At 48.7% G+C, this 26587-nt stretch overlaps 1 protein-coding gene and 1 long non-coding RNA gene across 6 annotated transcripts; one reads left to right on the top strand and one right to left on the bottom strand.

Annotated features, from left to right (window-relative positions):
* The first annotated feature begins 288 nt into the window (after window positions 1–288).
* Window positions 289–26587, top strand: STX16 (syntaxin 16). 5 transcript variants are annotated; one of them, XM_019426415.2, is made up of 10 exons: window positions 290–813; window positions 8518–8553; window positions 8705–8716; window positions 15968–16075; window positions 16490–16630; window positions 17797–17962; window positions 19078–19169; window positions 19727–19870; window positions 21121–21201; window positions 23560–26587. In XM_019426415.2, the coding sequence occupies exons 1-10, from the start codon at window positions 682–684 to the stop codon at window positions 23662–23664; spliced, it is 1017 nt and encodes a 338-aa protein (XP_019281960.1). In that variant the 5' UTR covers window positions 290–681; the 3' UTR covers window positions 23665–26587. The 5 variants fall into 5 exon arrangements, with proteins under 5 accessions (XP_053746076.1, XP_019281960.1, XP_019281966.1 ...); XM_053890102.1 differs by having other exon boundaries at window positions 293–762; window positions 8518–8716; XM_053890101.1 differs by lacking the exons at window positions 8518–8553; window positions 8705–8716; window positions 23560–26587 and adding an exon at window positions 21483–22881 and having other exon boundaries at window positions 289–813.
* LOC128773443 (uncharacterized) lies at window positions 786–4730 on the bottom strand. Its single transcript, XR_008417679.1, has 3 exons — window positions 4581–4730; window positions 1716–1810; window positions 786–892 (listed from the first exon to the last, which is right to left on the bottom strand). It is a non-coding gene; the product is annotated as an uncharacterized LOC128773443 (long non-coding RNA).

Raw genomic sequence — 26587 nt, 5'->3', positions numbered from 1 at the left:
GGGAGGCAGGCCCTGCTGCCCTCCTGGAGGCCGGCAGGCCGCTGTGGCAGTGGAGGACCGGGCCGCCCAGAGAGGGACGGGGTCAGGAGGTCGGGCCCGGGCCTCAGCAGGCCCAGACGAGGCCCAAGAAGGGAGTACCGGGCGCCCTGGAGTTCAGGGCCCAGGCCTTGCCTCGGCTTGTCCAAAGGAGGCCCCGGCCAGGCCTCTGGTGGGGAAACTGAGTCACAGGCAGCCCCCCCCCCCCCTCCAGGGCACGGCCTGGACGCGTGTGAGCCAAGTTAGGGGTAGGGGGCCCAGCCCCTGGGGGGGTCTCCGAGACTAAGGGGGGTAGGGGGCTTCAGGGCCTCCCAGTCCACCGCCGGATTGGCGAGTGAGACGCTTGTAGATCCAAGGTTGGATTGGGGTGGGGTCTCTGGGACGTTGGCTAGCGAGGCGAGGATTGGGGGGATTTAAGTGCTTAGAGATCGAAGGCAGGCCTTGAGTAGGGGGAGTCAGACAATTGGAAAGCCGAGGTGGTTATTTGGGGAGGGGTCTCGAGCCCGCCTGGCTCGAGGCCTTGTCCAGGCAGGTGTCTGTGAAGGGTGGGCCCGACCCGGCCAGGCCAAGAGCAAGAAAAGTGAACAAACCGGGAGTGCCAAGTGGGCGGGGGGCCCCTGAGCGGGGGGTCACAAAGGGTGAGACATGGCCACCAGGCGTTTAACCGACGCTTTCTTGTTGTTGCGGAATAATTCCATCCAAAACCGGCAGCTGTTAGCCGAGCAAGTGAGTAGTCACACCACCTCCAGCCCTCTGCATTCACGTAGCGTTGCTGCGGTGAGTCTCCCGGCGGCCTCCGACACACGCACCGTGTGCACAGCGGCTCTGCCTGTCTGTCTGTCTCTTGTCTGTCTCTCTGTTTGAAAAAAAAAAAGAGAAGAAGAAGAAGAAGACTAAGACTAATCGGAAGTGGAAGGTCTCTGGGCGAGGGGCCGGGGACGTGTATAACCCTGGATGGGGAAGAAAAAGCAAAAACAAAAACAGTTTCAGGCCCCTGCTGCACCTCTGCCTTTGCCCTCTCTCTCTCTCTCTCTCTTCACTTCCGCAGCCCTCCTCCCCCGCCTCCCTCCCGCCCCGGGCGTCACTGCCCGACCGGCCGCCTCCGATTTACATGTGCTTTAACCCGGAGATTTGGAAAAATTGGGGCCTTCCGGAAGCCTTTTTGTCTCGTTTTGTGTTTAAGCCCCCGCCCTCCCCCCCTCCCATACGGAGCCTCACTTTGGGTTGCAAGATCGCCGAGCCCGTATCTTTGCAAATGCACGACACCCTCCCCCAAATGAGGAAGCAGTTGGGGTGTGGGGGTGTGCGTGTGTGTGTGTGTGTGTTGTTGTTGTTTCACCCGTTTTCTTTTAATGGCCTCGCGGCCCTGTGTGGGGCCCTGTTCCCTAGGAATAATTGCTTCACTGTTTTTCCTGGGGGCTCCTGTTTGGGAGACTAAGGTGCTGGGTTCTTCGTTTTCCATTTCCCAGACAGGAAATTAAGCTTCTCCCTCCATTCGAACTTTAAAAAAAAAAAACCAAACATGTATGTATGTGAAAATTAACCTTCAGAATAGCACATGCTTTTTGATTTAATTAACCTGAACCTTTCTTTAGCGCAGCGGTAGGATCTTTTAGAGGGAGGGCCTGGGAAGATTGCCGAGGGGCTTTTTTTGTTTGTTTTTGTCGAGGTCTACTTACCTTTTCTGAGCTTCAGTTTCTGGCTCTTTCTTGCTCTGGTAAATCAGGGCCCGGGCTGCATGGTCTGTCCAAGACGGTGATTAGCTCTGGAAGATCTTAAATTGAAAAGTGAAGTTAGGAAACTAGTTTGTAGTGGGGGGGGGGGGGGTGCTCCTTGCTATAAACAGGCTAGGTTTGAATAGAAGCAGCCTTGGAGGATGAAGGAAATAAAGTCACCCCCAAACCAGACTCTGAGGGACTATACTTGAAATATCCAGCGCTGGGGACCTCACAGTTATTTCACCTATTAGGGACTGTATTACCTTTTATTTTTTTTCCTTTATGGCCTTACTGAATGCTTCAGAAAAATCATGCCATGTGTCTTGATGAGTGACAAAGACAGTTTTTCCTTTTTGTAACTCACAAGTGGAAAATGTCTTTGGCCATATTGCTTCTATGGAAAAGCTGTTGTAAGCCGCGTGTGCACAGTTTCAGGAATAAAATCGTGCAAATTCAGGTCAAAAGGCGTAGAAAACAGGGACGGAGTATGTTTAGATTTGTATTTACTTAAGAATTTGAAGTTGTTTTTTGCATTTATAAACTGAAGAAGAAATTGTATTGTACCGAATGAAAACGGGCTAATTCCAGTGCTGATTTTTTGAAAAGAATGCTCTGAAATAAGCCAAGAATTAGAGAGTAGAAATTGAATTAATAAAATTCCTCAGTGGAACTTTAGTTTTATCAAATAAGATGTAAAAATTGCATATTCCTCAAATGCTTGGTTTTATGCTACCTGATGGGGGGGCGGGGGGGGGGGGGGTGAACAACAGAACCAAAACTCGGGTTAATGTTTCTAAGGTATCGGTTTTAATTTATTGAAACAACGTTGTTTGCTTTTAAATTTTTCATCGTATAAAGTTCAAAACACCCTGAACTGTTGGGTAACATGAGACTTTTATTATCATTATTATTAATCATTAAGTCAGACAGTTTAAAAACCTGGTGTCTGAGCCGGGCAGCTTTTTAAAAGTGCATCTCTGAGTCAGACCGATTTTTAAATTGGTTTTCTAAGGTAGGCCATTAGAAAATACATGTATAAGCTAAGTCAAATAATTAAACATGGATGGCTAAAGTCTATAATTTGGGAAATTAGATATGTCAAAGAAGGTATAGATATATTTAGCTAACTCAGGCAATTTCTGGAAAATAGGTTTCTGAATCAAACTATAGATATCTAAGTCAGAACATTAGAACGATATTTTCTGTATGTTTCACCATTTAAAATGTTACATAATGATATTAGTCTCTGAAATTTTTCTCAGCCTATAAGCAATCAGATCATTTAAAATATCCTTGTAGTCAGTTCAGACTATCTAAAAAATAGAATTTGCAAGTAAACAAAAATGGTTTGCTTAAGTTAGAATTAAAAAGCCCCACCTAGTAGTATTTTTAATTGTGTGCATTAAGAAAACCATGGCATGTCAAATTTTTCTCAAGTGTTCAGGAATGAAGTAACACATCTTCAGTCTGCTTACAATCAAATCACCAGAAACTGTTCTGCACACACACACACACACACACACAAAATCAAACATGACAAGATGTTAACATGACTAAGTAGAGGTATGATTTTTTCAACTTTTCTGGAAGTTGGAAAAGTGCTATAAGCATTTGGGGGGGGGGGGGGAGCCATGTCTAACACAATTTTTTAAAACTTTATCCAGTAACTTCTGCAGCATTTTTCACTGCATGTCTAGCTCATAGAAAATTTAACACCTCATTTCTGAATTGCAAATTTCAAAACCATGTAGCAAATCAAACAAAATCAAAGTTATTAAATTTGAATATGGACTGGGTCTTAGGTGACATTAAGAAATAATTAGTTAATTAAGCTAATCATAATTAATCAAATTTGTTAATTTTATTAGAGATACCTACTGAAATGTTGAGTAGTGAAATGAATAAAATGCCACTTTGTATATTTAACCCCCCATAAATGAAACAAATAAGGCAAAATGTTACTGGTTGTTAAGTCTACTGATGAATATGTGGGGTGACACTATACATACATTTTACATATTTTTCAGTATGTTTGAAAAATTATAAATGAAAACTTAAAAGATATATACAGGGCATATTAAAAACGTGAGCAAAATAATTAAAAGGAGGCAGTTTGTAAATATCTGATAAAACTCAGATTCATGAAAAGGGAAGCAGCTAAATTCTAGAGTTTAATTTAAAAAAATCATAACCTGAAATTTCTAGTTCCCAGTTAGAAGAAAAAGCTGCAGAAGTAGATTTCCATGTGTGTTTGTTACCTCACACACAACCCAAAATAAGTCAAAAAATCACATCGAACTGCTAGTTTGGGGGAGGGGGGCTAGGGGGTTTTTGTTTTCAAGTTTTAAAGCTGAATTTTCACATCCTTATTGAAGGAAAAGGCTGTGATTTTTTTGATTTGATTAGAAGGTTGTGTGCACGTGTGTACCTCACACACCTCGAAACACAGGACACCCAAAGCCATATCGTTCAAGAAACTTAAACATGCATTTCACTGCATCCTAGTTTAAGGGGAAAAAACCCAGAAGTTCTCGGGTGGCGACGGTGGGCTTGCCCTGTGCGCCCGTGCACACGCATGCTGAAACAGGTTGATGCAGCATTCAGGCAAATATGTCACAGCTAAACAGGAATTTAAAGAGGATGTGCAGCGACAGAGCAAGCCGAGTCCCCAGGGCCAGCAGAGACCTAAAGATCCTTGACCCGACATCCCAGCTGTGATAACCCTTATGCCTCCCTTCCTCGACCACATTCTGTGGTGGCTACAGGGGAACCCAGCAGCCAGTCGGTCCCAAACAGCCTTTGCCTGCATGAACCCCAAGTCTGTACCTTGTATCCTGTGGTCCTAGCCCTGGTTCTGGCCCTCAGGGTCTCTGACACGGGAAGCCTCTTCCTTCTTCTGCCCGGTAACCCTGCAGCCTTCTCCTCGCCGAGAGCTTTCTCTATCCAGCTCAGCAGCCCCGGCTGACACAGCCTGGTTAAGTTTCTTGCCTGTGAATGAAATCTAGTTTTTCTCTGTGCCTTTGAAAGTTTAGCAGCCAGAGCTGAACCAAATTCTCCTTAATTGTGGTTTTGCTGGTATTGGTATTGGTAAAACTAATTGTTAGAAACGGACAGGGGTTGATTTTGTTTGTTGGTTTTGTTTTGTTTTGTTTTTTAGACTTGCAGCAAAATGCAGTTGTTGGCGTTTCTCACTCATTGTGTTTGGGCCTCGGTCCTAGACCCCCCATCATTGTTGTGCCTCACGGCAGTGGGAAATAAAGGAAAAGAGCACTGGACTCTGAGTCTGGCAATTTAGGGTTAAGTCTCACTCTGTGGCTGACTCTCAGAATGTGTCTTTAGGCTCCTCGGTCTCTTCCGACATCTTTTGCCTTATTTATAAGTTGAGGGGTTTGAGTTAGGCGATTCCCGAGGGCCGTATGGATTCAACAATGCCTTCTTGAGTTCTGGTCCAGTGCGCGGTTTCCCCTGACCGAGGCACACAGCCCTAGGAGCCCTAGCTTCAATTTGAAAAGGAGAAGTAGTCAACAACGTCGCTGTGCCCGCTAGGCCAGCGTCGTGCAAAAATCCTTGGAAGTGGCTCCAGTACGTCGCTGACCTAACTTTGACGTCGTATCAGCCAAGCGCAGGGTTGAAGGCACCGCCTCACTCAAGCAGTTACAGGCAGCTTGGCTTTAAGGAGCTCAAATGAATTTACAAAGTAACATAATCATTCAGGAAAATGTGTGAAGTCTCAAACGAATGAATGAAAAGTAGTTGTTGAGTTGCTGTTCTGATCTTGATGAGGTGCCATATGACGCCTTAGGTCTGGAATGGGTCTAAGAGAGGGTTTGGAGCCACTTGGTTAGTGGTGACTTGCCTGATCTATCCTGTGCTTTAAGATAATGCATAATCTATCAATGGAAGCTGGAGTTAATTGGTCTTAGATTAGTTTGAAACCACATTATTTTCAATAAAACATGGTGTGCTTTAGGGGGAGAAAAGATACTGAGGATTAACTAAGGTAATAAGAAACCTGAAGTCCTTCAGTCTTGACTGTAACGTTAAGCCGAGATTTATTGAGAGCTTACTATGTGCCTGGCTCTGGGCTCCGGGCACGTGGGCACCTTCTGTATGCAGCCTCACAGAGCTCTTGTCACACGGGTGTTGTTGTTTTTCTCACGATACAGATGAGGGAACTAAGGTTTGGAGGGCGTTAGGGAGCTTGTCCAGTGCCCCCCACCTAGAGAGTCCGGGAGCTGGGGTGGGGCCTCGGGCCAACCTGGCCCCCGAGCCCTGTGCTAACCCACTGGGCTGCAGTACTGTTTGTCGCTGCACATCCCGGAATGTGGAAGGACCCATTGTTTAAGTCTTGGGGGTGTTTCTTCCTTACAGTAGGATAGCATCTTTCTGTGTCTTGCTTTCCAGCCACGCATAACTGCGTTTTTACTAGCATATTGAAGGTTCTAGTCCACACTGAGTCTGTTGGAAAATTAGTCCTCTGTCTTTAGAATCCAAGTATGAAATCATTGTATATTTCTCTTTAGAGCTGTTTGCTTTCCTGCCTCTAAAGATTCCCTTTGAGCAGCGAGGCTTACTTGAGAATAAGGGTACTTTGTTGGATAAAAGAGAAGCAAACTTTTATTTTGGCAGGAACGGAAATAAAGTAAATATCACGATAGCATAGACCTGTACTTCCAAGTCATTTTGCTCAACTTTTCCAGACTTCCTGAGTAAACACAGATGGGTTTCCACTTATTTTTCAGTTTTATGTAGAAAGTTCGTTAGACTATAAATTCCACACGCTACTTGGAGTTTTCAATATTTGCTTGGTTATATGCCATTGGCAGGGCAAAAACCTAGATTTAGACATTGTAAAGATTTAGAAGGTGGTGATGTGTAGTAACGTGTTTTCATTTGGCTGTATTTTGGTTTTTCCTCATGGTAATTCTAAATGTTTTAATTTGTTTCTTGACCAGATTTTCTGGTAATTTGATGGCAGGGGGAGTTTTGAACACCCTCTATTTTTAAGTAGCAAAACGGTGGGGGGGGAGGTAGGTGGGGACTCTTTGGGAAGCTGACCTCTGAATTTAATTCCCGATGTGTTACGGTAGTAGCTGACTATCACTAATAATTTCCTGAATTGTTAATAAAATTAGAGATGCTGGGGGGGGGGGCGGGGAAGAGGCCTGAACACCTGGGTCTGTCGTCCTCTTCTGAGCCATAAAGCTCTGTGACGCTGGGAAAATGGATTTATACATTCTGCAGCTTAGTTTTCTTACTTACAACAAAAAGAGGCTTTATCTAGTCCGTGATTCTGATTTCACCTCTTATCAGCCAGTAATTGTAAAAACCGAAAGATCAGGGTGTGTGCTGGGTTAATAATCCAAGAGGACAGGCTCACGTGTAGCAGAGACCTTACCCGAGGCTCGCAGTGGTACTTTGTTCGAAGATTCGATGCCAAGTAGCCACTGCAGAAGGGACAGAGGTACAGGCTGAGATACCGAACTTAGGGGTTCTGCCCTCTGTCCTGTTCTATTAATAAAAACAATGCAGTGCTTTCTGCATGAAAATGTTAAGCTCTTAAAAAATAAGAACATTGTCTTTTTTTCTTCTTAAAGCAAAAGGTAATTAAATCAGATTTCCATTTGACACTGTCTTCTCTATTAAAATTTTCTAGTACTCCTGTTATGGCAGGGTGTGTATATAAATATCATTCTCTTTGTTCTCGTGGCAAGTTATGGAAGGAATGAAGACGACTTGCAGCTTTATAATGTCAGCTAATTGAATTTTTACGTGGAGGAATACTGCTTGATTACACTTTTTATTACTGTCATTGTTTAATAATATTTTGGTCCTGACAGACCAGTTTCATTTGCACTACTAATTTTTAAATAAGGAACTTACGTTTTTCAATTTTCTAAATTTACTGCCGAACATAAAAAAAAAAACACAGTTGGTGATTGAAATTTACCACAAATTATTTCAGTGATCAATAACACAAAAAAGTAAAAAAAAAAAAAAAAGACCTAGTTCTTCAGATTATCTGTCATTGGTAAATATCTGTTCAGAAGCTAGAGTTCCGTGTCGATCTAAAAAAGAACCTTTAGTTTTCAACTGAAACTTAATCCTCTGGCTGCGGGTGCTTCTTCCTCCCTGTTCCCCCCTCAGGAAAATCTCTCGTTCTCGTTTTGTTTTGTCTTGTTTACTCGCTTTGATAATAGCTTTACCAATAACTGTGTGCTTTCTAGACTAATAATAATAAATGGCAAGCAAATGGGGAGAGTTTTTCTTTTCTCTTACCACCTGTGTCTCTCTCCGGGGAAGAAGGGTTTCTCGGCTGGCTTATTACCGCGGATAAAGCCGCGTCTGCGGGATTGAATTTGTAGAGACCTTACACGTGTGGTCACTCCAATATGATCTGAACGCAGCCATAGACCATGTCTGTGGGTTGTCCATTTGCTAATTCTGCTGCATTTGCACGGCTCATTTACATGCTGAAACATACACTTATTTGACCCGGTAAAACTGCATTTTAGCTTTGCTCTCAAATTATTGTATCTTCCTAAGGGAAATTTAGAATATTGTATGTGGTATTTGATACTGATCGAACAGATTAGCATTATATTGTTGTGAGACTAAAGCAAGTGTATTTTATTTGCTTTATGGTATTTTAATTTTTACAACTGCTTATTGTTTCCTATCTCATTCACCGAAACAGCAATCACGGTAAATAAAAAAAAAATACATGTGTATTGATGTAGCTTTTTTTCTTTTTTTTTTAAAGGAGCAATCAAAAGGGGGAGATTTTTTAAATGCCTTGGTTAGTGGATCTTTATTTTTAGTCAACTTTAGAGCTGTTTAAAATCAAAGTGTTTCTCAACTGACCATGCCTTATCTGTCTGTCCCCATCCTTCTTTCTTTTTTGCTATCCCTAACTGGATGGGACTGATGGGAACAACATGTCTCTTCAGGAGCTGGACGAGGTATTGTGTTTTGAATATTTCTGTATGTTAGTTAATAAAATTATGTCTTTTTTTTTTTTTTTTGAAGTCTTTGGTCATATACAGAATACTAACAGAGCTGATATACATTTTAGCGTTTCTTTTGATTACTCGTAATTGTTGTGTTTATCAATTTGATCTTCAGGATGTCTTAATATATTTTCACCCCAGGTAAATTGGTGGCTTAGAGAAGAGTTTAAGGAACAATTATTTGCTACGCTTGGGAAAGTGTCTCAACTTGAGAAATAAATAGTAAAGGTTGAGTGAGCCTTTTCTTGAACTTACAAAAAGCCAGATCGTTTTTAGGATTGTGTGTATAACCCCCTGCTTTCTGCGAAGCGTGCTGCTTGCTTTCTGCGAAGCAAGGCTGCTCAGGTAGAGTGTGGAGGACATGGTGTCTGTCTGGCGAGAGCCGCAAGGAAGCGGGCTCACAACCTGGGGGCCCGCCGGGGAGGCTTCACGGTCACGGTCACGGTCACGTGCCGGGGCGAGGCCGGCGACCCTCTGTGTGTGCTCGTCATTGCGGGGTCCCCTCTTTGCCCCCTTCCCTTCCCAGCAGCGCACGTTCGGCCTTTTCAAGACTTAACCAGCAACTCACCGAGAAGTCGGACAGGGTGCACGTTCCTAGCACTGTAGTCTAGAGGCGCTAATGAAAGGGTCGAGGTAAAAGGGGATTGAACTGTGGCTGTCAGTCTTGTGTCTCTCTGACCCATTTCCGCTGTGGAAGGATAAAAATATTTTTTCCTGAGGGTAGACCTTTTAAAAAGTAACAGAGAGGAGGTATTTTGGGGTTTTGTTTATCGCAATTCGGATAGGACCACCGAGGTGGGATTCGGGTGACTGTCGTCAGCACCAGTTGGAGCTCCTAACTAGTAGATGAAGATCCCCCTGTACGTTCTACACGCTGTTTTAACGAGTCAGTAGTAGGAACACATGGGGAACAACCTGCCAACCTGCTGCTGCATAGCCTTCGTCGAGAGCTGGTTAAAGAAATTGGATAGCATCCTGATTCCCTGTACCTCGAAGAGCGCGGTCCATCCGTGGGGCCGCAGCCGACTGAGCTCCGGGACGCATCACTGAGTGGGAAGGAGCCTGATGCAAACTAGCGTGGAAGCTGCGGTTCCCGCTCTTCTGGGTTTTGTTTTTGAGAAGAGCAACTCCCATTCACACTCGGGTGTGCTTAGAAATGTCTGAAGAGACAAAGTAAACAGCTAACAGTGGATCCCTTCCAGGAAAAGTCTGGGATGGAAGAGAAACTTCCTCTCTATCGCATACCCTTTTCTTAGGTTGGATATCTGCTTTTAAAACCTGTGCGTGCACTACTTCTGCCGTTAAAAAACAACTAGTATTTGGGGCGCCCGGGTGGCTCCGTCGGTTGAGCGTCCGGCTTCGGCTCAGGTCATGATCTCACGGTCCATGGGTTCGAGCCCCGCGTCAGACTCTGTGCTGACAGCTCAGAGCCCGGAGCCTGCTTCGGATTCCGTGTCCCCTCCACCCCCCACCCCCACCCCGCTCTCTGCCCCTCCCCTTCTCACACTCTGTCTCTAAAAAATGAATAAATGTTTAAAAAAATATATTAAAACAAAACAGAAAAAACCCTACTATTTAAAAACAGCTACCCTTAAGCGAGTAGCTCATTGGTCCCGGTGTCTTGGCCTCCCTGCCAGCACCGGGCCCGGGCCGGGGCCCCAGCCCTGGAGAGCTAGGAAGTGGCTGCAGCTCCCCGACAGTGGAGTTAAGCGTCTCTGGGGCACGGTGGACAGGATGTGCCTGGGTTTGCCGACCAGACTCGAAAGGCATGAAGGCCTGGGGGCTGAGAGCGGAGGCCTTTTAGATTAGACGCAGCCCCTTCTTGAACAGTTGGGGGCTACGGCTCCCAGAAGGAAGCGTGAGATGGGGGATAGGTAACAAACCACAGAAGAACAGAAGTCAAAGAAACACTGGCCGCTTTCCATGTGAGGAGCACATCTACGGTCATGTCACTTAGGGGTCTGCCCCGGGAGCCGAGTTCCAGTCTTGCCTCCCTCTTCAGAAACTGGCTACCCACAGTGGGAACCAGCAGGCCCTTCTGCTTTTCTTCTTAGCTTCTGGGTGTTTAAAGGGGGTCTCCACATCCTGTCACCAGAGACGCCGCCCGGAGGGCCACTTGGCCCCACGCGACTCCCGTGCTGTTGGGATTCTCTAGACTCAGTCAGCCTTCATTCTGGGTCCACATGGCCACCTCGTCCTCGTTGAGCACTTCACTTGGCCCTTCTTGTCCTCTGTCCGGGACCGTTGTATCTTTTGTGAAGTTAGCTTCCAGAATCGTACGTGACCTGCATTTTGTCTACTTGGTTCATTGCTTGTGTTTGTTGTTGACCCAGCTAATTACAGTGGCACATCTCTTACCGTTCCGCTCCAGGTGCCGGGTTAGGAGCTGGGGGCGTTGGGGCTCGGGGTCTGGAGCCCTGCTTCACCACAACTGCCGCAGGGCTTGGGGTCGGCGTCTTCTGGGGATAGTGAGAGTGACACACAGGTTCTGGGCGTGAGTTAGAAGCCCACCCCTCTGGAGTTGAGGCCTGAGCAGAATTTCCTGACCGCAGCCCTTGGGTCTCCCAGAGTGAAGCCATCTGGTGGCACCTTACAGGGTGCCCACGGTAGACTGTCATTCTGCCCGGATCAACTTGAAAATCTGCGCCCTGGGGATCCCGCTCTGCGTCTTTCTCCACAAGTAGCAGTGGGGTGTCCCTAAGGAGGAAGCACACCCGCCGCTTACTTTCTTACCCAGAGAAGTGTCTGGCCCTCTGCTCTGTTCCCTGCTCTCATCTACTTCTCTTCCTATAACAAAGTCGTCTCCCAAGCCGTTGGGTCTTTATCCTGGGCAGGGCACGGTGACATAGTGGGGACGTGGGGGCCGCAGGCTGGGCCCGCCGGTCACCTGCTTGGAAAGTCTCTACCCAGGGGGGCGGGCTTAGTGTCCATGTTTGTACAACAGGGGGCAGTCCCCTCCGAAGGCTTGTTGTTGGGGTACAGGGCTCCAGTCAGTGGAAGGACGGCACCGACAGCACAGGCCATCATTGCTGCCTGAGTTTTAAGGGTGTGAACGATAGTTGAGAGAAAAGGAAAATCCGTGAAACCAGCAGCATTTATATCTGGGTGGTAGGATTCTCTGATCTTTGTTTTTGTTCTCTTTTCTTTTTGTATCTTTCTGTTGTTTATTTTTCACACACTTAAAAATTAAGTGTCTCTTTTGGACATTTAGTGTCTCACAACCAGAAAAATTAGTCACTATTTAAATGATCACAGATTGAAAAATCAGACACCCTGCAGTGCTGACACCCCCTGATTCTTTTTTATCCACGTGCTTTTTTACTCCCTCAAAAACCTGAGGTCTCTGAAGCCTAACCATCTGTGAGCAAAGTCCCCCAGCCATCTCGAGCCCAGCGAGTCGCGCTTGTGGTCTGACTTCATCATACACACCCCTGGGTTGTCTCACGTGGAGGCGAGAGCGGCCAGGCTGTGAGTTTCAGCGTCCCTTCAGGACTTGCTAAGTGCCCGCTGCCACAAACCATCCAGAATTGTCAGTATTGTTTCTCGTTACCAATCCATGATGACGGAACTTAGTTTATTTTATTTGTGTTCAGATAGGGGGTGGGGGGGGGGGCATACGTCAGACTTTGCTAATCTCTGCGGAGGCTTTGCTATGTCCTTAATCTTACGGTACACCAAATCAGCCTTCTTGTAAAGGCAGGGTTTCCAAAGAGTAGAAAGGCTCTAGATTTGCGGCAGCCGGATTTATAAGAAGAGGATGCGTGTGTGCGCGTTCCTTCCGTAGATCAGGAACTTGTCCGTGCTGCCTGGTGCTCTTTAAGGGACAAGTGTCGGCATCTAAAGTGGACCAAGGGCAAAGGTGACTGTAGGGAAACCAGCAAGGAGCCCTGTGGGCGTGCGGTTTTGAACATCTGTTGGAATTTTCCTGCATCGATGACCCCGGGTCCAGCGCACCCCCAAATCAGAGCCCCAAATCAAAGACAAGAATTCTGAAATTCTCCTCAGAATTTTTACTGATTTTTTTTTTTTATTTAAAAAACACAGAAAAGTTTTTGTTTTTGTTTTTATCTCAGAAGCACAAGTTCATTTTAGAAAAGCTTTATAGACCAGGATCATCATATATTCAGAGAGGGGACTAAGTTGAAATTCAGCAAGGATAAGCAAGGAGAATAAAAAATGTGGCAGTTTTTTAAAAAGCCTGTCTTGACCGAAAGGGCAACTTGAAAACTGACAGGATCATCCTGGATCTTAAGAAAATAAGAAAACATGTTTTCAACTGTGAAGTGAGGTTGAAAGGGGGTGATTGTCTTGCATGTAACATAGATTTTGTTAATGTTCGTATTTGTTTCTATTTCAAGTAGTTGACATTTCTCTTCAATTATGTTTTTCCCTTCTCAAAATGATGTGGGGTTTTTTTTTCATTTTGAATTCATACTGGTAAAATAAAGGACACATTTCATCCGAGTACTGCTGAATTTCTTTATCAGGACGAGCTATGGCTATAGACTATATGAGGAAAGGGACAATTTTTCCAATATTTAAAGTTTGCAGCCCCAAGGACTGCATAGACTATCTTACTGGCAAAATCCTGATCCAATGTGGGGAAGCCAGGGCCAGCTTTTTGAGCTGGGATCTGTCATTTTCGGGTAAGGATCTCCTAATTAGCAAGCTTCCTCAGAGCGTTGAAAGAGAACGTGTTGGCCCCAGTTTTAACTTATACGCATTTGGGGGGGGGGGGGGCGGACACAACTCTTGGGTAAAACCGGGTACCGCTTAAAAGAGGTGGGTCCACTTCAGCTGACTTCACGTGTGATCGAAGTTTCAGGAGAGTTGATTTGTTTCGGAAAAGTCGATGCTGATTACCACGCAGGTAAATTTAGATGAATACCACCTCTGTATCTTTTTTAGTTTAATGTATTTTTATAAACAGTGAAAACAGTACAAAAAAGGTCATGAGCTTAAGAGCCTACATAAAGTATTACTCTATTGAAAACGATATACTGATAAAATATGGTCGATTAGATACTAAGCCAGCATCGAGGAAATCCTGTGACCCATGAAGAGGTGCCTTAGCAGTTTTGGGGTTTGCTCTGTATAAACAGCTGGAGGTTTGAGTTCGGGTTCTGCTCCAGGAGACCCACAGCTCCGTGTCCCGCGCGAGTTGGCCGTGTGGCCTGTCCCTCCTGCCTTGGTCAGTGTGTGCTGTGCAGAGATGCATACCTTTCCGTGACTTCAGAGCAGGAGTCTGAGGAATAAACAGCTCGGCTCCTCCCGGTCTCTCCCTGCTCTGTGTACGATGAGGTCTGAGCCCCGTTGCTGAACCCGCAGGTGGTCGGTGAGAGAGGCCGCTTTATGTTGAGACTCTTGTGCTCACCGGGAGCTGGTCCTCTCTCCCTGGTACGGTTCGGCGGGGGGTGGATCCGGGACTGTGTTTTGTGGTGGTGTTTCAGTCTGAGGGCTGGCTCTCCCGATTCGTTTTCTTAGCAGATTGCAATTCTATTTCACGGGCCTGCCAAAATGAGTGGCAGCCCGTGGGGGAGATGGGGCCTCTGGAGTCATTGGACCCAGTTTTAATCTGTCACATAATAGCTCTGTGACCTTGGGCAAGCTACTTAACTTTTCTGAGTTTCAATTTCCTCATTTATAGATGGGAATAACAGTTCCTAGCTCACCTAGTTTCCGTGAGGATTAAAACAATAAAAAGAATATAAGATTCCTATTGGTGAACTCTTGAAAACAAACAGGGTGGCTGTGGTTGAGAATTGCCACTTTATGGACCCAGCGCCCCAGATTGTGCAGGTCGGATGCCACACAGTTTGTCTGTGACCTGAGATGACTCTGTGGTCCTGTAGGGTCCACGCGGTGGCGGGATGCTGGTGACTTAATCACGACTCAGAGACGCTCAGGGAGCAGTTACGAGGGTTCTGGTGTCTTCGGTGTGGTCATTGCACGCGGTGTGATCCGGGAACACACAGAATGTCCTAAGCCCGTGGGGGCAGGGCCTGGCAGGGGCGGGGGGGGTGGGGGGGGCAGCTGCGAGATGCCAATTTGCTTGTAGGAATTTTTCTGTAAACGGTTTAGCATAGAAGAATTAGGATATAAGAATTCTTTGTAGGTTTTTGCTTATGTCACGTTTTTTCCCTTTATCTGTTGATTTTTAAATTTTGTCTTGTTTCTTTATTAGAAAAGCAAACAAGTATTTGCTGAATGAATGAAAGCATAACTTTAGGTACATGCAAGGAAGGGGGGGAGAGAAAAGCAACATAAATTCCTCACCCAATTCCACAGTATGGTTTAGGGCATTTACAAAGTATTACCTGTAAAAGACTTTTATATTACTGTTTTCCATTATTTTTCAATCATCATTTGGATCTTTGGAAACTGGCATTTATAAATTCTGAACTCCGGAGGGCACCTCCAGATGGCTCTCAACCCGTTCACTGCCTCAAGGCAGGCCAGCGGCTTAACTCAGCCAGGCCCGGCCTTCCCTCCCCGGGCCTTCGGGGTTTTCGAAGCCGGTGTCTGAGACCCGGGAAAAGGACCAGAGCTCTGGGTATCATTTCAAAACAAGTGAAAACACCGCGTGCGGACCCTGAACTGAAGAAAGGAGGCGACGGGCAGACTCGCGTTGAGATTTTTGAGGGTTGCTTTTGCATGGCGGGTGATTCGCCGATCGTTTCAGGCGGTTCTTTGATACATTTTATCACGTGGTTAATGACCTTGTGACCAAGGTGACTGGCTCAGTCCCGTTTCCAAAAGAAGCGAAACGTGTGTAAGTAAACCTTGCTCCTACGGCACACTTCGTGTGAGTTCCGTTTGTAGCCTCGTATTTTTTTTTTTAACTTGTATCCACTCGCATTAATTGTCGAGGTTCATGCCATCCTGTCCGTACGTAGTACTGGTAATGAGAGGTCTTTGTGTTAAGGCTCTTCTGTTGATTTTTTTTATTACGTCTCTATAGCCAGATCAAGTCAAATTCATGTTCACAAGTATGTCTGAGAAAATTAAGAACTGGTGCATGAAAAGCTAGGAAAACAATCCCAAATGCTAGCAGTACCAAAGCAAGCTTGTGACACAGGCAAGTGCACTTACTCCTACATTTCTTGGTCTTCTCAGGGAGTGACATTTAAAAGGGTGTGAGAGTGTGCTTCTCAAAATGGAACCTGAGTAACTTTTTTCCCATGTCCCTTTCTCTCCCTGTAGCTTGCCGACGACCGTATGGCTCTGGTGTCGGGCATTAGCTTAGATCCAGAAGCAGCAGTCGGCGTGACAAAGCGGTCGCCCCCTAAATGGGTGGACGGAGTGGACGAAGTAAGTGGAATGTTAGTTTCACACGATCCTATTTTTTTAAGTAATGGTATGACGCCGACACGTGTAAAGGTGCTTTTGCCGTAAGAAGCGTGACGACACGGTGAACGCAGGCACCTGGAAGTAATCCCGCCTTCGGGTCGCTCGCCTTACACCCCACCGGAAAAGGGGGTGTGAGCCGGCGGTTTGGGCTCCCGTGGGAATGGCCTGGATTAGAGAGAGAGAGAGACTCGAGCACCATGTCATGAGCAGTGGGGTTTGAATTCCGATAACCTGAATGCAAAGTCGCTCACACGTCGGTGAGACTACAAGTTGGCTGAAGCCCGGACCCTGTGCTCTAGAGTGTAGCTGATCGTCTCAGAGGCAGACAGATGCCTGGCAGGCGGCCCTGCAGTTTTGGTGGTTTCGTTTGCGTAGATACAGTACGACGTTGGCCGCATCAAACAGAAAATGAAGGAATTAGCCAGCCTTCACGACCAGCATTTAAACAGGCCCACCCTGGACGACAGCAGTGAGCAGGAACACGCCATTGAAATCACCGCCCAAGAGATCACTCAGGTGAGGGTGGGACTGGGTCCCCAGGCCGGAGTGGGCAGTTCCCGGCCCCCTCAGAGGCCGGAGCGTGGCACAGCTCTCAGATCGCACCTCCCTTCCCCAGACTTACGCTTCCCAGCCCACAGCCCACCAAGAGACTTGAGACCCCGGGCTCCCCCAGGTTATCAGCCCGTGTCTCAGACGAGTGGGGACTGTTTCCCCAGTTGTCGGTACCTGCCACCGTGAGCTGATTTAAAAATAAACTCAGAGCATTGCCGAGTTCAGTCACTTGATCTAGAGATGTATACCTTCTTATGTTAGTGCTTACAAATTGTTCATGTTACAAAATGGTCCTCGTGATCGGAAAAGATTGGGAACTTGCGCTGCCCGAGGCTGGAGTGTGTTAGCATCTTCAAGAAACTTAGCACCCTAGAAACATTCCTTGTAAAATGTTAAATTTGAGCAATTAAAAAAAGTGTGTATTTATTTGAGAGAGAGAGAGAGACACTGAGCAGGAGAGGGACAGGGAGAGAGAGAGAGAGAGAGAGAGAGGGAGACACAGAATCCGCAGCAGGCTCCAGGCTCCGAGCTGTCAGCACAGAGCCCGACGTGGGGCTCCCACCCACGAACCGTGAGATCATGACCTACGCCCAAGTGGGACGCTTAACCGACTGAGCCACCCAGGCGCCCCAAATTTGAGTACTTTTTAAATAATCTGAGCAGTGGGGAAACCTTAGTGTTTACATCGTTTACTTGTTTAAATCCCCTGGCGCTCAGAGGTTCTGGGCGCTGGGATGTTTGGGTCCTGGCTCTTCGCAGGGGGTCCGCGCCACGGCTCCCCTTCGCTCCCTTTGCTCCCTCTGCCTCCCGGTGTTCTCGTCGGCAAAGCGGGAACAGTAACAGTAACTGCAGCCTCGGGGTGGTGGCGGGGGCCTGGGGAGAGGACCGTAGTCCCAGAGCGGTGCGTGGCCGGGCGAAGGGCCGGAGGGGGTGTGTGCCCCGCCCCGCCCACAGCGTTTGGCCACGCCTGGGAGCCTCGGAGCCTCGGGTTGCTTTGGCCTGTGCGCCTTGGGTGACGCCGGCCTGTGCGAACAGAGCCTCTCCCGGCTCTCAGACCCGCGAGCGCAGCGGCAGTGGCACTCAGGCCCCTCCTCCACGGCTCGCTGGGAGCCGTGGCCTCCTTCTCCCAGCTCTTCCACAGGTGCCAGCGCGCCGTGCAGGCTCTGCCCGGCCGGGCCCGCAGGGCCCGCTCCGACCAGGAGGAGCGGCTCCTTCGCAACGTCGTGGCCTCCCTGGCCCAGGCCCTGCAGGAGCTGTCGGCCAGCTTCCGGCACGCGCAGTCGGGCTACCTCAGACGTGAGTGTCCCCGGGAGTCATGGACGGGATTTCGAGGCATGAAAGTTCCAGCACTAGGACCGCTTTTTGTCTCCATCCTTCCTTTTGGTCGCTAGTTCTCCATTTCGTCCCGAGCCCTCCATCGCCACCCCTTGAGCACGTTTCACAGCTTATGCAACGAAAGGGACCCCCCCACCCCCAACACACACACACCGTGTGAAATGATGCCCGGACCGAGGCCGAGGACGGGGTGTCAGAACAGTTCCCATGCAGCAAAAACAAAACTTACTCTTTGCCAAGCTCGAACAATGTGAAAAGCATTCTAGCACGTTGGCGAGGCCCGTAGCTTCCCAGATGTGGGGTTGGAGGACAGCGCGAACGCGGAGGTAAAAAGTTGCAATCACGCGGAAGCTTCATATTTGCAAAACAACTAAAGTATTCGAGTGCCTGAAAATCTTTTCTGGGAGTGGGTGAAATGCTGGCTGCTGGCTGCTGGCTGTCCTGGCCAGTGATCCTCTCAGCCTGCCCTGCCCTTTCTTCCTGAACAGTGGGAAGTCTGGTGTCAGCCACGTCCGCGTTCGAATTACCTCATAAACTAGGTTTTTCCATATTACCACTGTAATCAGTAATATCCCCACATACTCAAAAAAAAAAAACCAAAAAACCTAGTTCCCCCTCCATCTGACAACTGGCATATTTGTATTTTAATTTTATTACTTCTAAAACTTGATTAGGGCCATTTGGAATTGTTACTAGAGATGCTTCTGGAGAGAAATACGATTTTTTTAAAAAAATGTTTTGTAACAGCAGTGAGATTAAATATTTCTGCCTCACTTAGAGATGCTCAGATGGTTTCAGTGTCCTTTTGTCACTCACTTGGCGTCGAGTGAATGGTACCCATTTGCAGTGTGATTTTCGTCTTGAAAAACGCCAAATGCTTGCATATTGTTTTATGTTTATAATCTTTACTCTCCCCCCCTCCCCCCACCTCTGTTGGAGATAGGCTTCTTTTAAAGCTGCTGAGAGTATCTCCATTTTGACTGTTGAGTTTCACTCCAGATTTCCCCTTTTTAATGGCGGAGCAGTAACCAGGACGGTTTACGTATTCCAGTAAAGTGAATTCCTATCTATGATAGGCATGAAGAACCGAGAGGAAAGATCCCAGCATTTTTTTGATACAGCAGTGCCACTAATGGATGATGGAGACGATAATACTCTCTATGACCGGGTACGTGAAGGGGCTGCAGAACTGACTGCTCCACGCCCGCGCTCCGCTCCGTTCCTTCTCTTCATAGACCGTTGGCTTGTGTGCGGTGAGATGGGTCAGCGCTGCTTCAGGTAGAGTCTGTGCAGCAGTTGGAGGAGCGGTCGTGGGGGCCGTACTGCTTCTCCCTCTGCAGAGGCTACGAGGAGACCTGGCGGTCTTGCCTTCCGGAACCTCCAGGAAAGCAGTCTGCCCACCCCCCTTGGGGAAGAACCCAGAGAAGCGCAGGGTTCATCCCGCCGGTTTTGCTCCTCGGCCCTTGCGGAGCGGCCCACGTGGGTTCACCCGCGTCCCCTGCTCGGGCCGGTCGTGCGTTAGACCCTGCGGCGTGTTTTAGGAGTTTGGATCTTGCCTGTCAGGGAAAAATCAGTGCTTGTGTGTTGTTTACCTGCTTTGTGGAAGTGTTTCCGGAATTCGTTCTTTGAATTACGTCTAACATCACACACGATCCCTTTCTGGAGGCGGGGCGGGGGGCGGGGGCGGACCCTAACGTACAAATCCTGTATGTTTTGTTTCGCTAGGGTTTCACAGATGACCAGTTACTGCTGGTGGAACAGAACACGCTGATGGTGGAGGAGAGGGAGCGGGAGATACGCCAGATCGTGCAATCCATTTCGGACCTGAATGAAATCTTTAGGGACTTAGGAGCGATGATCGTGGAGCAGGTACGCGGTTTAGCTCCCTCGTCATTGGGTTTTCCTGCCGTACCTCGGGTCCTTCTTCAGACTTCTGGTTCTGCATTCCCGTCGGGGAACAGAATTTGCCCCTCTCCCCCCACGTGTGCACGTATGTACGCGTGTGCGTGCACGTTTACACAGGTACGCGTGCAGATTACGTACACGTGCTAACGTCACTCCCCATAAAAATACTGAGAGCTTTGTTTCTTTCTTTTTTTTTTTTTTTTGAAGTAAAAAACAAATATCAAAAGGTCTCCTATTCTCCCACCGAACTCCGAGGATGCTCAGGGGACCACCCCGCTTTGGGGGTCTGGTGCCCCCCACTCAGCAATGATTCTGGCAGTAGATAAAGTTTCCCTTCTAATTTTGGCAGGTTACTGCGTAATGGCAACGGGAACCACTAGCTTTCAAGTAGAATTAAATTGTTTGTTCGCTGTTACAATCTGATTACGGGGTTTTATTATCTTGCCAGCGGGGATTTGGGTCCTGATCCCCCTGCCACCAGCTGCAGAATGGAGTGTTGAGGCTGTGGAAGATCTAGTTACAATAATTACTCCCGTGGTTCCCAAGGAACTGCTCTTGCTATCTCTACTGATACAGCGTGTTCCATTAAGAGCCCTGTTCTTGCATGTAGCCTGGTGTTCCCTCCTTTCTGTGTGAAGCGAGAGATTACACAATTAAAACCAGAATTCTCCTGGAGGCAAAGGTGTAATTTGGCGCGGCGGATTGGAGCTCACTGTCTTTGCTCCGACCCACGGAAGCCTGCGTTGACGTGTGTAGACGTGATCGGCAATTTCCAGGCCTCATCATGGCTGGGTCTAGTTTGACCCGCGTTCTCTGCTTACCCGCATCCAAGTATTTATGCAGCGGATGGGCACAGAAGTCAGCCCTTCGCCTCTCAGAGCCTATTTCCACTGAACCGTGTGTTTGTTAAAGCCCCAGGAAGTCTGAATGTGGCATATCTTAGAGTGGCTAAATCCAAAAAAGAAATCTCAGTGTGTCAGTATTTCTGTCTCACCAGGTAGACTTTATTGTAACTAACACAGCACTCTGCCATTGAGTGCCTAATATCGCTTGGGGATGGATTCCAGAGCTTTCCATGTGCACCTTTACCACCCGGTGAAGTAAAACAGATAATCCTGTGCGTAACGACGTCTGCAGTGTGCCTTTCTCATTTTTGAAGTTCCGTTTTTCCCGTTGGGGTTGTTGATGGTCTGTAACTGTCATTTCTTACTCAGGGTACAGTCCTTGATAGAATTGACTATAATGTCGAGCAGTCCTGCATCAAAACCAAAGACGGCCTGAAGCAGCTTCACAAGGTAATGTCGGATGTTTCAGTAACCTAGAACTCGAGGAACTGTTCTCAGACACCAAGGCTTCCCAGGAGGACCCTCCGTGTAGCAGCACAGGGACGCACACCAGCGGCTTGTGTGGGGCCGGCCGTGGCGGTCGTTGCCCTTGCCCGGCAGGAAACGGTTCGAGGTGCACCTGACACGTGGGCCTGACGTTGCTGAGAACTCCCTCCCGTGACAGGAAATTATAAAGCAGTTGGGCTTTTCTTTCTGTCAGAAAGCATCTCGCTCTTTGAATCTCGTTTCAGGAAGTCAGGGGAACGGGCATCTGTTCGACGCGCGTCGAACATTCTGTTGGCTCGTTGGTGCTGACTCGGGGCTCTCTTGTTGTGACGCCCTTCTGATGGATTGCTGCTGGAGGGTCATTCTGGAGCAGATAAAGTCTCATTCTCCCTTCTAGTTGCCACGGTGTCTCTGTGTGCTACCTTGAGAAAAGAGTCGTTTGTTGACGCGAGGCTAGCTCCCTTACTCTCTGCTGGGAAGGTAGCTCTTTCGGGAAGATCTTTCACGATACTTGTTAAAAATAAACGGGAAGCGTCTTCGAAGCCTGCTCGTCAGTGATGAGAAACACACACGTGCAGCCGAGTGGATCTCGTGTGTGACTGGGGGCCTGTGTGCTTTGAGAGGGACGAGGACGCTTCACAAAGGAGATAGATTTCTGTCCGTTTCCTTGTATCTTTGAGACCCAGTGACATTTGGAGCCACAGCATGAGCATTTTTCCAGTCCACTGACGTACCGCGCTGTCGCTTTGCGGAAGCTGGCTGCTCCCCGGCCGGGCGGTGTCGGGTGCACAGAAGGGGACGCCTGCCGAGGTCTGAGCAGAAGCCCTTGGCGCTCGCTGCCGCGGCAGGGTGGGAGTGAGACTCCCGGCACCTGGCGGGAACAAGAGGCCCGCCTCAGACGGGCCGAGGGCTCGAAGCTTGCGGACTCGTTTTGCCGCCAGCCTCGCGTACGGGGGTGACTGCCGACTCTGTAATACCCAGCTTCTGATACGCTGTTGTTAGAGTTTCTTCAGTAAAAACTAGTGAAACGTGTCCTCTGATAGAACACAGACCACGGGCAAAGCTTTCTCCGCAGGAGCGTACAGATCCAGGGGGAACTAAGAACGTTGTTTCAGGGTCTACTTCATGAATCATTTTGAGAGGTTTTTAAGTCCCGTGCGGCATCGGCTCCCCTGGCGTTCCGGGTTCCTTGTCAGAGAAGTGAGCCAGCCCCGTGTTCCCTCTCCCGTCACGTTCTGTCAGCAGCGTGGCTGGCCGTTAGCCGGCCGTCACCTCCTCCAGGGCCGATGGAGCCTCGGGGGTGGCCGCGCACGGGCCCGACCGTCAAGACGGGCTGACCCGTCTAGGCCGCGGTTTCCTCCTGGTGGACGAGTGGCTCCCAGGGGGTAGGTGGGTTCACTTAGGAAGCAGAACTACCAGTCAGAAGGTTGGCGGGGAGCATGGAAGTAAGACAGAAGGGGCCGGATCTTCTGGGCAGACGTGGCCATCAAGCTGCCGCCTTCTTGTCCTTCCCTGTGAAGTAGCCACCCCCCCAGCTGCCCCCGGGGAAGCGCAGGGCGTGCTCTTCCTTTCTCTGGGCCAGTCCCCGAGAAGCCGAGGCGGGCCGCCCTTGGGTTTGTGCGCAGCAGGGGAGGTGTGACGGCCGGCATGTCCACCCCCTCTCCCGGCCTCCAGGCTGACGTGTGCGGGTGCGGTGTGTGCAGGAGGGTGCGGGGCTCGGCAGGCGCCTGCCTGTGGTGCCGGCAGAAGCACGGGGGGGGGGGGGGGTCTCTCTCTGCACTTGCTACCCGTGGCTCACCCCTTCCCATTCCCGGCTCAAAGGAGGGGTGTGCTCTTGTTTCCAAAGTCAGGGGAGGCGGAAAACACCCTCTGGGGGGCCGTCAGTCCCACGGGGGAACCGTAGCCAGTTGTCGGGCGTCATGGTGAAGGAGGTACACGTCCGTCCGAGGAACCGTGTCCAGGAACGGGAGGCTCGGGTGGAAAGAGTGGCTCGTGGCAGACGGTGGGAGCAGGCGGGGAAGCGGGTCGGCCCGGCCCTGAGGCAGAGCCGTGGACTCCTCCTGCCAGCCTTTGCATGACGGCGGATCCCGGGCCCGGGCTCTGGGGCAACCCCGGGGGAGATGGGTGGCTCCGGGACCGTGGCACTCGTCCACTCGTGTCGATTAATTGTGCCGGAATTGGCGGGCGGGATTCTGCTGACGTAGCCCGTGGCGGAGACGCCGGTTAGGCAGACGGACCCGCGAGCCCAGAACCGGAGGCGGGCGGGCTTGCTATTTGGCCTTTCGGGGAAATGACGGCCTCTCTCCCCTCCTCTTTCCGTAGGCAGAGCAGTATCAGAAGAAGAATCGGAAGATGCTTGTGATTTTAATATTATTTGTCATCATCATCGTCCTCATTGTTGTCCTGATCAGCGTGAAGTCTCGCTAGGCGGCCGTGCGGCCACGTGGGCCACCCGTGTGCGCTCCCGGGCGCGAGGGGTCGGCCGCCCTGCGGGCACAGCGGAGGCGCGGGCTGCGGACCCCGTGGGGGCGGCGAGCGCCTGCCCGGACCCCTCGTCACGGTCGTGCTCCAGCAGGGGGATGAGCTGCTGTTTCTCCTTCATTGTCAAGAATTTAAGGACCTTTGATGCTGCTGCAGAATAGAGATTGAGTTCTGTCATCGGTTATAATATATATTTTTTTTAGAAAGAGAAAATGAGTTGAATGTTTACAGGCACTCCGCAAGCTGTTCGATGTTGTATGTGCATATGCTATTTTTTTAGCAGTCATGTCTGAGCAGCATGTAGAAATAATTTTTGGAAACGTTTTTTAAAAACCATCTGGTTTTTAAGAAATTTGGTACCAAAAATTTATGAGTAGAGGCAAAAATGCCTCTTCATCTTTCTCTGTATATTTTCCAGTTGAAAACAAACTGAGAAGTCCTTTAAGAATTTATAATCCGTTCCCCATTAACTTAATTTAGCTTTTCCATCACTGTTAATGATCAGAGTAACAAAGTGTGAAAAATAAGAAACCATCATTGATGTTAATTAACACATTTAGATGGGCCAGTTAAAACAGCTTCATAAGTTTAAATTAATCGTAAATGGACTATTCCTCATTTAGAGTCTGTGCACTGCATTTTCTACTGTAAACCAAAAGGGGTTACCAAACAAAACCACCTAAATTTAAAAGTTGGTGATTTGAAGCAACCTCACCTGAAAACATGAAAAAGGGAAGCTTGGCCGTGTCATGAAAGTCGCCAGAATCAGCCAGTGTGCCCCTGTCCTCGTCCCCAGCCATCCTTGCTCAATCCATTACTTATGCACTAACTACATAATGACCTGTTCAAACTAGCCACCATTTAATGAACTGTGAATTTACACAGAGGCCATTCTAAATGGGTCACCCCATTTAGGATTAGCGGATCTCAAATTATTAACCAAACATCACTCCATTTCAAAGTAAAATATTCCACCAGGGGTATGATTTATCGGCTCTTGCGTTGCTACTTAACATGCCCAGAAAGTAAGCACGTTCCGACAGATGGTGAAAATCTTGATTAGAAGTCCCTCATTCGTGCGAGCATGAATCAGATCGCCAGAGTGGGACTTTGCCGTTTTCTTACCTATTATCACTATGGTGCTCGAATATATTCCCGGAACTGTAGAACAATGTGGAAAGCGATGATAGCTTTGAAAGCTCAACTTGTTCATGTTTTTACTTGGTCTTGAGACGCCAGTATAGTTCTAATGGTCTTTGTATAATTTTCGATGGCTTTTCCATTGTTTTGTACCTCTCCTGAGAAGTTTGTGAAGAGCGTGACCTCATTAAATGTGCTATGTTTTATTTGGATCAGTCACATAAAATGTGTCTTTAGAAGTGACTTTGAAGTCGTTTCCAGAAACTTAAACGCAAGTCCAGAGGTTCGGGTTGTCCACGCAGATCATGGTCTTAGCACCCACACCCATGCCCCAGCCTTCCCCTTCCCAAGTTCCCGGCCACCACTGGTTTTCTCACGACCCATGTGGCTGTAGAACGATCCGAAGGTGCCCCTGGCGTTTCAGGAAATCGCCTGGTATTCCCTGACCAACCATTATGTATTAGGCAAAAAGGTCAGGAAGTAAGAACCCACCTCCTTGATCACCCCTGACTTGTGGGGCTTCTGCAGATCTTGAGAAGAGCCGTAGGCATTTCCTAGTCACAGCGGGTTTTAATCCGGTGGGGCGAGGCGAGATGTTCCTCTAGACCGACTGCTCCCAGGAGCGGGGGGCCGTTCAAGGTCACGGGGCTTCCCTCCCCAGCGGTGGACAGTGGCGACAGGAGGCTCGGTGGTCTTAACGTGCAAGGCAAGGGACCCTTTAAGAAAGGATCGCCAGAAAAAAAAAAGAAAAGAAAAAAAAGAAAGGATCACCATTTATTTATATTTATTTTCAGTTAACAGGGTGATCGGGGTTGGTTTTTGCCCCCCTCACCCACCAGGGTAAAGTAACGGACTGACAGAAGTGATCTTGAGGATCTCGAGTGAACTGAGAAAGCAGTGCAGTGCCGCAGAAAGCCCCCCCCCCCCCCCCCCCCCCCCCCCCCCCGCTGTCTGCTGCCATCACCTTGTCCCCAGGCCACCTTGTCCCCAGGCGGGGAAGCGGCCCCAGGGCGCGTGCTCCTCAAAACACTGTATTTTTCTTTTGAGCCTTTACTTAGGGAAAGATCAGCAGCCTTGGGGGAAGTAAGAGTAGATTGGTCCTGGGGCCCTGGTACCTCAGGGTAACGGGTGATTCTCTGCCTCTGAAGGAGACGGGCTCCTTTTGCTCCAGACGGCCGTTGTCCCAGGGAGGGCCGGGCCATTCAGCTCTGTCGGGCTCTGGTGGTAATGATCGCCAGCCCGGTCTCTCCCCGCGCCTGGGACACGACCGACCGGAGAAAGGGGGTGGGGGGGGGGAGGGGGAGGCTCCCTCTGGGCAGCCCTGGGCTCGGCCCCTGGACACCTGCCCCCTTGAACGTGTCCGGGGGTGGCTCCGTTGACGGGGCCGGAGAGGAGATAAGGAAACGTTTACCGTCAGGTCTCCAAAGCTCCTGATCTTTCCTGCGATTGTAACAAGTCTACTGTCTCTTGTTGTATTAATTTGGGGGTGGGGGGGTGCTGGCTTCGCCATGGGCGTGAAGCGGTGTGTGTCTCTAATTTAACAGATTTACCGCTTTCTCTGCTAATTGAGAGAGCATTATTTATTTGTTTTGACATAAGTGCTTTCAGTGTTTTATCCTAGCTAATGGCTTCTTAAAGGTAATAAAACCCTTCCAACCTAATTGGTCAGATAAGACTTTTTTCCTTGTGTGCTTAAATAAAGCAATTAGTGAAGCGCTTCTATCCAAAA

The sequence above is a fragment of the Panthera pardus genome, unplaced genomic scaffold, assembly GCF_024362965.1.
Source record: "Panthera pardus isolate Hobbes unplaced genomic scaffold, ASM2436296v1 HiC_scaffold_25, whole genome shotgun sequence".
NCBI classification, from domain to species: Eukaryota; Metazoa; Chordata; class Mammalia; order Carnivora; family Felidae; genus Panthera; species Panthera pardus.
This window is presented reverse-complemented; position numbering and strand designations above follow the sequence as displayed.